This window comes from Colobus angolensis, unplaced genomic scaffold (genome assembly GCF_000951035.1).
Source record: "Colobus angolensis palliatus isolate OR3802 unplaced genomic scaffold, Cang.pa_1.0 Scaffold38, whole genome shotgun sequence".
In the NCBI taxonomy this organism is placed as follows: domain Eukaryota; kingdom Metazoa; phylum Chordata; class Mammalia; order Primates; family Cercopithecidae; genus Colobus; species Colobus angolensis.
The window spans coordinates 703,844-715,568 of record NW_012117154.1 but is presented as its reverse complement, the minus strand read 5'-3'; the positions used below and the strand labels follow the sequence as shown (position 1 = coordinate 715,568).

Here is an 11,725-nt window from a genome sequence, read left to right as displayed (position 1 = left end):
TGCTGCATGGTTTCCAGTCACGTCGCTTGCAGAAGTCACAAACCCTTGGTCATCATGGCCTGAAGACTCAGGGAGTAACTCGGGATGAACCTGTGAGGAACACACCACACCAGGATCACTTAGGGCTTCCCTTGAATTAAAAGGACGAAACGCCCAAGGGCAAAGGTCGATGAATAAATACAATAATGCAGCCGAGAGGCTCCGTGCACAGGAAACCTGATACCATGAATTAAATATTTTCATTTTAAAAGAATTCTTGATAATAACTTGTTAGTTATTAGAAGAAGAGTAGGAGGTTTCAGACTTCTAAATAATTATCTCTGTAAGTCACTATCTTCTCTGTAAGATGAGACCATTTCGCCTGCCTACTGGCCCTCCTTCAGCCTCTACCTGGTTACACTTCTCCCCTTCTGAGCTAAACCCTGTAGCTGACAGATGCAACATCATGGCCACCACACTCCCCAGAGCTGTCTCCATCCCAGCGGGCTGCCTCCTCTTCCCTGCCATCTCTCTTGGCAGCTCTCAGGCCTCTGTCCACACCTGCAGTGCTGACGCTCCTCCCCATGTGGCTGCCTGAGGCTGAAACTTTTTAAAAGTGTGCAGTCTAGAATATTAAGTTTGCAGTCTAGAATATTTTCCTGAGATCTAAATCTGCAAATCCACTTGGGTGATTCCAAGACAACTCAAAGTCAATGTGTTGGAAACCAGCCTCAGGCAGCCTCCCCAGTCCTGCTCTTCCCCTAGTACTCCTGGACAGAAGCCCAAGACTCACCCTCGACTTCCACGTGGACACATGGGGCCTGGTCTCCTGAGCAGCATGGCGCCTGTAAATGTACCCCTAATCACCTCTCACATCTGTTCTCTTCCCTCCACCCCTACTGCCACGCCCTATCCAGGACAGGATGATGCCAATAGGCTGATAATCGAACAACTGGAAATCACTCAAGCCCCTCCCCAACACTCCCCCACATTAGTGGCAAGCTCATCTTCAAAAAGCACAGTAGCTCCCTGTAATCCTCAGGGATACATTCTGAGACCCCCAGTGAATGCCTGAGGTCACAAAGAGTACTGAACCCTATGTATACTATGCACGCATTTGTTTTTCCTTCTTCACAATTTCATCGGTAGATTTGTTCTGACCGTAGATCTTAGCAACCTCGGGGTACGATCTTTTCTCTTTCCTTATTAGTTTGAGAACTTTCAGCTTTTCACTTAAAGGAAGCAGTATATTGCTTCTCTATGGCATATCTGAATGACCAGCATCATTACTCCCATGCTTTGGGGCCACTATGAAGTAAAATAGGGGTGACTTGAACATAGGCACTGAGGTAACGTGAGAAGTTCATCTGGTCACCAAATCAGCTTCTAAGTGGCTCACAGGCAGGGAGTAGCAACAGCATGAAAACACTGGACAAAGGGAGGAGGCACGTCCCTGGTGTGACCATGTGAGATTCCAGATTTCATCATGCTACTCAAAACAGTGCGCAATTTAAAACTTACAAATTACATATTTCTGGAATTTTCCATTGAGTATTTTCTAACTGCGGTTGACTGCAGATAACTGAAACCATGAAAAGCGAAGCCATGAAGAAGGAGGGACTCCTGTTCTGCTGCTGTTACCTTATTTGAGACCTATCCTGTCTGGTCTAATGAAGCTAGAAGTGTCCAAACTGCTGTAACACAGCTTACAGAAGAAGGCTCCCTTGGCTCTGCCCCTGCGTCATACTGGGCTTCTATTACAGCATGAAAGGAGTGTATTCTCTATCTCTCTAGGCTCCAGGTGCACTGTGTGTTCCATCTGGAACTCTGACCGTCCAAACACACCCCTCCCACTCCTTTGTCTGGTAAGTTCCTATTGCAGATCTCCGTCTCTGAGAGACTTCCAACTGGGAATCTTCCGCTGAGGCCACACTTCTAGATTAGGTTAGTGGCCCCTAATTCAAGCTGCTCCAGCATTCTGCCATGAGAAACCTCACTCTGCTGCAGGTAATGATGGGTTTAAAGTCTGTCTTTCCCTAAGTCCATATGCACTTTGAGGGCACAGCCCACAATCTTTATCACCACTAATTACCCAATGAATGAATGAGGGAGAAATGAGATACAAAGTAAATAATTTTTAGGCACATTTATTACTAAAGCTCCTGGCACAATAAGAGTTCCCAGAATTTGGAATATGAAAATTCTTTTGAGTATTTATAAAATAACATAAGCTAGGATTACAAAGTAATAGTAAAACATCCTATTGAGAGCCAATGTTTTCTCTCTATGTATCTGTTGTTATACGAACTTAGAAAAACGATAAATGATAAGTGCCCTTTAGTGTAATTCTAACTAAAATTGCACATTCAATGGAGAGAAAAAACTGGATCTCAACAGAATATTTTACTCAGTTCAGGGTGGTCACACTTTTTCTACACTTCATTTTTTTTTTTTCAGATGAATTCACAGTAAGTTTGGATGTTTACTGTGCAAGGTACCGGTGAGAAAGACATTCAAGGCCAGGCTGAGATCTAATGCACGTGAGAGAAGGGCCACAGTGGGAGGCCAAAAGAGGGCAGCCCCTGATGGTGTTTCAGGGGAAGGCAGGATGCAGAGCGGGGACAGTGGTCCAGGCCAGGAACAGCCCAGGCAAAGATCTGGCAATAGTAGGAGGGTGCAAGTCAGGTGCTGGGAGAGAGTCTCCTCTGTCTTTAGGAACCAGAAGATTTCACTGTCCTGTCACAACATTCTGGAACTTATATCTTTCAACTCTCACATACAGTCCTCCTTTAATTTTGTTTTTCTTTTTTACCTAAGTTTTCTCACAAGATCTAACTTTAAATTCCTATGGTCTGATCTCCTCTGGGCCTAATTCATTTCAATTTAGTATTTACTAAGCATCTATCTGTGTCCAAATCTAAGAAATGTGGGTTTAGCCATGTTGTAAAGTCCACAAAATGCAATTAATGCTTTTCTTTTCTGTGCTGTGCATATTAAAATAAAAAGACAAGATTATTCACTGTTATTCACAAGATTTGGCAAATACCTCAAACAAGTAGTAAAATATGATGTGCCAGACCCACAAAGCCCTGTATGTCTCAGGCATAGCAGCTTTTATTCTGTATTTGAGGAGGAAACCTCTTAATTTTTAGATTTTGGTCTTATGCCCCAAATATCTAGGAATAAGAGTATGATCTGAGGTGGTGATAGGGTCCTGCTTGAATCACAGGCACCTGCTACTCCTGGATTATTCATTCAAAGAATACATATACAGCACACACACACACACACACACACACACACACGCAAAGACAGAAGACAGGCCAAGCTACAGAAGAGTGATAGAAAGGTAGCAATGGTGTATTCACCTCAGTCCATTCCTCATACAGATGCAGAAAGACTGATCTATTTTATATAAGAATGTTATAAAGCTTAAAAGGTTCATCAGTAGCACCAATAATGAAACATTGAGGCAATTATTAACCAATCTCATCCTCACTCCTAGGGAATAACAACAAATAACTACTTTGGCTAGTTAACAAATGAATTATGGTTTTTTTTTTTTTTTAAAAAAGATGTGTTAGACTTACCATGTTACAGGCAGGAAATGAAAGCTCGGAAATCTGCACTTTAGAAAGTTCACTGAGACGAGAACCATTTTTAATTGCCTTAATTTGTTCTTCAAACTGAGACTGTGAGTAGAAAGTAAAGTGTGGGAAAACCACAATTGTCAATTAATACTTTGTTTCTTCCTATACGTTATAAATGAAACATAACTGTCTTGTAAGGAAATTCAAAATAAGACCTCATTAATCCAAATGCTCCAAAGCCTTTTCAAACGTAACTCCTCTAATCTTACCAATCAAGGCAGAGGTCAAGATGGTTAATTAAGACAATACAATTACTTTAGGCTAGGCACGGTGGCTCACGCCTGTAATCCCAGCACTTTGGGAGGCTGAGGCGGGCAAATCACCTGAGGTCAGGAGTTGGAGACCAGCCTGACCAACGTGGAGAAACCCTGCCTCTACTAAAAAACAAAATTAGCCGGGCATGGTGGCACATGCCTGTAATCCCAGCTACTTCAGGGGCTGAGGCAGGAGAATCACTTGAACCTGGGAAGTGGAGGTTACAGTGAGCCAAGATCACACCATGGCACTCCAGCCTGGGCAACAAGAGTGAAACTCCATCTCAAAACAAATTATAAAAAATAAAAAACAAAACCATTGCTTCCATGAAAAGCTCATAATACTTTCAACAAAAAAAATTATTGACAATAATAGATAAAAAAGAAATAGTTTCAATATGACACTAGCCTCCTGAGAATTATAACTATCATAAAGATTTTGATGGGATTAAAAGATGTTTTTTACAACTTACCTTTGCTTTCTCAATTTCTTTTGTAACATTAGAAAGAAACAATTCCCATGAACATATATCAGACTCCATGTCAGGATACGCTGCAGGATCACTGAAAAAGTAAAATATAAAACTTCTTTAGAAATCTAAAACATTAAAAGCACTTATGGTCAAATAAACATCTAAACATGAGAGAAAGATACATTTAACATGATCACATACACACAAAAAAACCCAACTATTTTTAAAGATTGCTTATCTTGTAAATTTGCCACTAGAGACACTTTAGAAAATTTTAATTATTAATATAACAAAAACTCTAAAATTGAAGGGCAGAGGGAAAGTAAGTCTCCTGAATTTTAAATTCTTTTCCCAAATTTAAAAGTTTGACCACTCTTCATTTAACATCTTTATGTTTAATATTAAAACCAGCATCTGCATTTAAAGATTTTTTAAAAAGGTAGTCTGAAACATTCAAAAGATTCCAATCAAACCCTAATCATTACCTTACTATGAAAATAAAGGATGGGCCTGAGATAAATGTATCATCTCAGCACCTCATGAATCTGGTCTATTGAAAGTGACAGATAAATTGACTACTCCTAATTGAGAAGATCAAAAACACTACCAATCTGTGGGTACAGTAAGACCTCATCATACGTCTTGAAGAAAAACCAGAGCATTCTTTTTGAGACGGAGTCATGCACTGTTGCCCAGGCTGGAGTGCAGTGGCTCCACCTCCTGGGTTCACGCCATTCTCCTGCCTCAGTCTCCCGAGTAACTGGGACCACAGGCACAAGCCACCATGCCCAGTTAAATTTTTTGTACTTTTAGTACAGACGGGGTTTTACTGTGTTAGCCAGGATGGTCTTGCTCTCCTGACCTTGTGATCCGCCCGCCTCGGCCTCCCAAAGTGCTGGGATTACAGGCATGAGCCACTGCGCCTGGCCTCTTTTTACCCCTTTTCTATGTTTCTATACTTTGGTGGAGGAGGCAGAGTTAGCATGGCATCCTGAAGAAAGAATCTTTGTATATTCTACGGTTTATTGGAAGAGTTGATACTATTAGATGAAATGAGTCTGAGATTATCTTTGTTTCCCAGATGAGCTGCAATGCAGCCTATGGCGGGTGCTTAGTACAGGCGGTTGACCACCACTTGGTCTCAACCTCAGCTGTACTAGTCCTGTATTATAAATCAGCATATTAGTTTACTTTTAATCAGAAAAGTTTTCTAATGAAAAAAATTAAATCTTGAAAATGAAGAAGGGGCTGGGCGTGGTGGCTGACACCTGTAATCCCAGCACTTCGGGAGGCCTAGGCAGGCAGATCACCAGGTCAGGAGTTAGAGACCAGCCTGGCCAACATGGTGAAACCCTGTCTCTACTAAAAATACAAAAATCAGCCTGGCGTGCCGTGGGCGCCTATAATCCCAGCTACTCAGAAGGCAGGAAAATCACTTGAACCCAGGAGGTAGAGGTTGCAGTGAGCCGAGATCACGCCACTGCACTCCAGCCTGCATGACAGAGCAAGACTCCAACAAAAAAAAAAAGAAAGAAAGAAAGAAAGAAAGAGGAAAAAAGAAAATTAAGAAGAAGAACTATACACTAAAACTGTTTGTCCGTGATTCACACAATCTCTGGTTCAATGCTGAGGGTTTGAAATTTGAATCAAAAGGCAAGCACCAGGAAGGATCAAAATCCTGGGATTAAAAATGCAAAACCTGTGTATAGAACACGATAAAAGGACTCAATGAAAAGTAATCCCACATAGAGAAGTGCTAAATATTAGAAGAAGATCCTCTAGAAATCCCAGGCAAGCCTTATCTTAAAAACAAACAAGGCCAGCCCAGCGCAGTGGCTCATGCCTGTAATCCCAGCATTTTGGGAGGCCAAGGTGGGCGGATCACGAAGTCAGAAGATCGAGACCCATCCTGTCTAACATGGTGAAACCCTGTCTCTACTAAAAATACAAAAAATTAGCCAGGAGTGGTGGCAGGTGCCTGTAGTCTCAGCTACTTGGGAGGCTGAGGCAGGAGAATGGCGTGAACCCAGGAGGTGGAGCTTGCAGTGAGCCAAGATCGCGCCACTGCACTCCAGCCCGGGCGACAGAGTGAGACTCTGTCTCAAAAAAACAAACAAACAAAACAGGTGGAGATTATGTGGAGAGTTGAAAAAAATTTAACATGTGTGAATATACTTTGTAGTAACATTCTCACATGCTGTCATACAGACTGTTAAATAATAGTTATTAGGAAAGCAACCTGGCAAAAAATTTTAAAAGACTTGAAAATGTGATCTTCATTCCAAAATTTTACTGCATGGAAATGACTAATAATGTGCATAAAGATTTAACTATAAGGATGCTCACTGCAGGGTGGCTTATATTAACACAAATTCACAAACAACTTCACTGTCCCAGCACAGCAGTGTTTGATAAATCATGACATGTTTCTATACTCGAATACTACCCAACCTTTCAAAATCAAGTTGGAGAAATGTAATTACCAATATGAAAAGAAATTTCCTATATACTATTTAGTAAAAATAATTCACAAATTTTCATTTTTTCAAACACTTCATGTATTCCAAAATAGAAATGCTATCGCCATTTCTAGAGTGATTTTTTTGTTTGTATGTCTTAACTTTTCTACAACTGAACATGTATCAATTATATAACTATTAAAAATAAAATGGTCCTAATACAAAATAATGTTTCTCTCAAATGGTCCTAGCTTTATCTTCTAAATGACGTGCTAAGAACACCCACGAAACTGCATTACCAGCTAATCAGCTCCAGCTTCTTCAGATAGGCTTCTGCTTGTGACTCCATGATCTGTAGCTTATACACTTCACTCTCCTTCCAGTTTTCAAGTACGGATACCTGCCAGTAGATTAGAGGACATACAAGTATTTTACAAATGACAGCCTGAAACTATTTTAAAGGTTAAAACTTAAACATTCCAAGTCACTTTCCCATTTCTCCTTAAATGAAGCATGATGACAGAATCACCAGAACTTGATTATATCATAGGTGAACATGAATTAGACTTGAGATTTGAAAACAGAGTAACAAAATGACATTACAAATGCATACCTTCCATGATTCTTTTTGCAGATATGAATAACTGTACATGGTTTTCTGCTTAAGCTATATATAAGCACAGAGCCAGGTTAACTGCATGTGCACACCAGTGTGCATTACCTATGGTCCTGCAGCAGAATAACCCTTAATAAAGGCTGCATCCTCTGCAATAGAAAAGCCTCAGAGAAGCTGTTCTCAGCAAGGGCATCAAAAGCCTTTGGGGTATGCTTTTAAGATTTTAGGCTCTCTGTGGCTTCCCCACAAGCCAACTGGCCATTTTTGTGAGAATCACTGCAGGAAATGTAGAATGGTCTTGTGGTCCAAATGATCCATCAAATAACCTTTTAATCCAGGTGTCAGTAAACTTGACAGGGCCCACCAGGCAAACCTGCTTACCAAATGGTGGTGGAATTAAACAAGCTCAGGAGTACGGATGCAGGTGTAGGACCCACAGAGTATTCATACTTTGGCTCTTTTTCCTTCCCTCTCCTTAGAAGCAGGTGCGTAGTCAATTCTTAATTGAAAAGCCTAATGTTTGCAGACTGTATAAACTAAGCCTTTTCTTATTTTACCAGAATAATCACAGACACATATGCCAATAAATATCATTTGTTTCTCAGCTAGAGAAACATAGAGAATCATGTTTCGGGAACTAAATAAAATACAGTCAGATGTCATTATTCTGATTTTCATCTCAGTAGTTTTCTCAAACAGTGTACTGACATTGCTATATATTCTTCTAGGGGCGGGAGGAATGTACTCCTAATACGTGGATTATTTTCAAGTTCCTTTCCAAGTATTGGCAAATATAGTTGGCTACTTCATGGTACATCACTTGATTACATATGATGAAAGTATTCGAAGTGTATAATATAGGAAATGACCGAATTATGATGGTAAATAAGGACAGCAGGTTACAAAATTTGGTGTACACTATGAGTGCATTTAAGTAACAACACAAGCATACCGGTAAAACATTACAAGGCTATAGACAAGGAAAAAGAGTAGTCATTTTAGGGAGGATATACTATGGGTGACAGGATATCCTTTATGTACCACACTTTTCAGTAATGTCTGTTATGCCTCATATGTCATTAAAGAAACACAAAAACAAATGACAAATGCCATAGTGGTCACTAAGTGTCATGGACTCACCTCTGCAGCCACAGCTCTCTGATGACTCTCTCCATAATCCTCTTTCCCTTTCTTTATACACTCTTCTATTTTCATTTTCTCATTTGTAAGTGTGTTGCTACAAATATTGAAGGAAAAAAAAACCTTCTTGAACAAAATTTCACAGTGAGATGACAAAGGCTTCAGGCTGGATGAACTTTGAAACCGCACCACCACAGCCTCAGCTACATCTTCCAGAGCAGTTTCTCATCTCATATTTTACTACACAACACACAGACTCAAATGTGCTCTTTGTGCTTTACAAGTGATCAAAGGCAGATATGAAATGGAAGTGCACATTAGATGGGCATGCTAAGAATCAGGTGAGGGCACTGTTCCAGTTCACCATTTTATGAGGGTAGGTGGAGTACAATCTGGTGACATTAATAAACTATATAGGCCAGGCACAGTGGCTTAGGCCTGTAATTCCAGTACTTTGGGAGGCCGAGGCAGGTGGATCACTTGGGCCCAGGAGTTCAAGACCAGCCTAGGCAGCATGGCAAAACCCTGTATCTACAAAAAATACAATGGTGGTGCGTGCTGGTAGTCCCAGCTACTTGGGAGGCTGAGGCGAGAGAACTGCTTGAGCTGGGAGATGGAGTCTGCAGTGAGCCATGACCACACTACTGCACTCCAGCCTGGGTGACAGAGCAAGACCCCATCTCAAAAAATAAATAAATAAATACATTTTTAAAATAAGCTTTATAAAACATTCCCTATCCTTTGAGCCAGAAATTCTGTTTTGACACATATTACAAGGACAGAACCCAAAGGGAAAAAGAAAAAAAATTATTCAAAAAAGGATAGAAATGTGCATATGAAACAATACTCAGTGAGAAAAGCAGAATACAACTGCTTATCGTTGAACATACAGTTACCAGTATGTGAAAACATATTATTTCCATTAGCAAGCAAGGGTTAAAGGGAAACTTTGCATAGAGTCATAATAAAAATTTAATGAACCTATAATTATAGAGCAGTAAGAGCAACAAACTACCAGCCTACAGTGGAGACGAATATTCCAAGTAACACAAAAGAAAAGTTTTTAAAACATGTTTTTAGTTTCAAGTTAATCCAAAAAAAGTTATTGACAGCAATAAATTCAGTATTTCTATATTGACAATGAGAAATAAATGCAGAAATTTGGCCGGGCACGGTGGCTCAAGCCTGTAATCCCAGCACTTTGGGAGGCCGAGACGGGTGGATCACGAGGTCAGGAGATCGAGACCATCCTGAGCTACGCTACTCGGGAGGCTGAGGCAGGAGAATGGCGTAAACCCAGGAGGCGGAGGTTGCAGTGAGCCGAGATCGCGCCACTGCACTCCAGCCTGGGTGACAGAGCTAGACTCCGTCTCCAAAAAAAAAGAGAAATAAATGCAGAAATCTTGTAAAATAAAAGTATTTAAATATTCAAAGAATATTTATAAATTAATTTTTAAAATGCAACAGAAATAGAAATAAAACAGAAACATAATTATTTAAAAGAAATAGACAAGCAACAATATATTTCAAAGTCTACTGTGCTTGTACCCCTGGCATTATAAGTATTAAAAGATATTAAAAATAAACTTAAGCTTAATTTGCCTGATTTCAAGGGACTGATCCAGATGTAATTCATGTTCCTTTTCCTTTCCATCATTTTTCTGGGTATACCTATAAAAGCATAATCACCAAATTTTAATTAATTTTGAAAAAAAATTTTTAACAAGACTCCCACACAGTAAATTCTACCCTTATCCTTACAAACATTTCTTGATTTTGTAATATATATTTTTTACATCTTGTTTCCTTTTTAGTATCTTCTAAATAGGAAAATAATTTGAGGTCATTTCCCTTTTGGGAAATTTTCCTTCCAGATCACCTTTTTCTTCACTGTAAGTCACATGCTTACAGGTAAATCATCCTATCTCACTCTAAGATGTGCAGCTCGAGATGGTTTCAACAGGAGACAGAGAACACAGGTACTGTGGCATCATCATCAGTGTAACCAGTGATTCTTATTGAAAATGAGATGATGTGGATTCTCATTCAAAATGAAAACAGCCTTCTACTCTTTAAAACAGAACTTAAAGTCAAAACAAGCATTCATGCACACACACACACACACACACACACACACTGATAATCCTTCAAAACAAGTGTGTGAATCCCCGATTCTTGAGCCATGCCCTGCACAAGGCGGGTTCTGCCTTTTCTTTCATGCTACCGTGAGATACCTTTGCAGTCATCTCTGTTTACTAAAGCCGCTTGTTTCTAATACAAGCCAGTTTAACTATTATTTTACTTCTTTTGTAAAACACTTCCTCCCTCCTCTAAATAGACAAATACTGGGTAACAATCTCATGGAAGCCCTGCCTTCTTTCATAGCCGCCTGTGGTTTGTGTCACTTTACCAGTCACGAGCTCTACATTCTAGTCATTTCTTAATGAATACTAAGTGTGATCAAGAGCACAGAAACATCCAGGAAATCATTTTTTCATGTCTTTTGTGCATCTCTGAGAAACAGATCCAAAAAGTTTAAAGATGTTACCTAAAAATCTAAATAGAAAAATTGAGCTTTAAAGCATTTATATGGAAAAATGTAAAAAGCAGGCCAGGTGCAGTGGCTCATGCCTGTAATCCCAGCACTTTGGGAGGCCAAGACAGGTGGATCATCTGAGGTCAGGAGTTCGAGACCAGCCTGGTCAACATGGTGAAACCCCATCTCTACTTAAAAAAAAAAAAAAAGAAAGAAAGAAAGAAAGAAAGAGGAAAAAAGAAAATTAAGAAGAAGAACTATACACTAAAACTGTTTGTCCGTGATTCACACAATCTCTGGTTCAATGCTGAGGGTTTGAAATTTGAATCAAAAGGCAAGCACCAGGAAGGATCAAAATCCTGGGATTAAAAATGCAAAACCTGTGTATAGAACACGATAAAAGGACTCAATGAAAAGTAATCCCACATAGAGAAGTGCTAAATATTAGAAGAAGATCCTCTAGAAATCCCAGGCAAGCCTTATCTTAAAAACAAACAAGGCCAGCCCAGCGCAGTGGCTCATGCCTGTAATCCCAGCATTTTGGGAGGCCAAGGTGGGCGGATCACGAAGTCAGAAGATCGAGACCCATCCTGTCTAACATGGTGAAACCCTGTCTCT

The 11,725-nt window shown here is 40.0% G+C and overlaps 1 protein-coding gene and 1 long non-coding RNA gene across 2 annotated transcripts in view; one reads left to right on the top strand and one right to left on the bottom strand.

Moving 5' to 3' along the window:
- TTC3 (tetratricopeptide repeat domain 3) overlaps window positions 1–11,725 on the bottom strand; it is a 126,827-nt gene that overhangs the window by 14,040 nt on the left and 101,062 nt on the right. Inside the window, exons 37-41 of the mRNA XM_011953999.1 lie at window positions 10,174–10,242; window positions 8,572–8,668; window positions 7,115–7,215; window positions 4,357–4,447; window positions 3,570–3,671 (exon numbers count right to left, since the gene is read on the bottom strand). Of these exons, the coding sequence (XP_011809389.1) occupies window positions 3,570–3,671; window positions 4,357–4,447; window positions 7,115–7,215; window positions 8,572–8,668; window positions 10,174–10,242 (460 nt within the window). The remainder of the gene's footprint in view (window positions 1–3,569; window positions 3,672–4,356; window positions 4,448–7,114; window positions 7,216–8,571; window positions 8,669–10,173; window positions 10,243–11,725) is intronic.
- LOC105520343 lies at window positions 1,868–8,101 on the top strand. The gene is made up of 2 exons (XR_001003116.1): window positions 1,868–1,986; window positions 7,067–8,101. It is a non-coding gene; the product is annotated as an uncharacterized LOC105520343 (long non-coding RNA).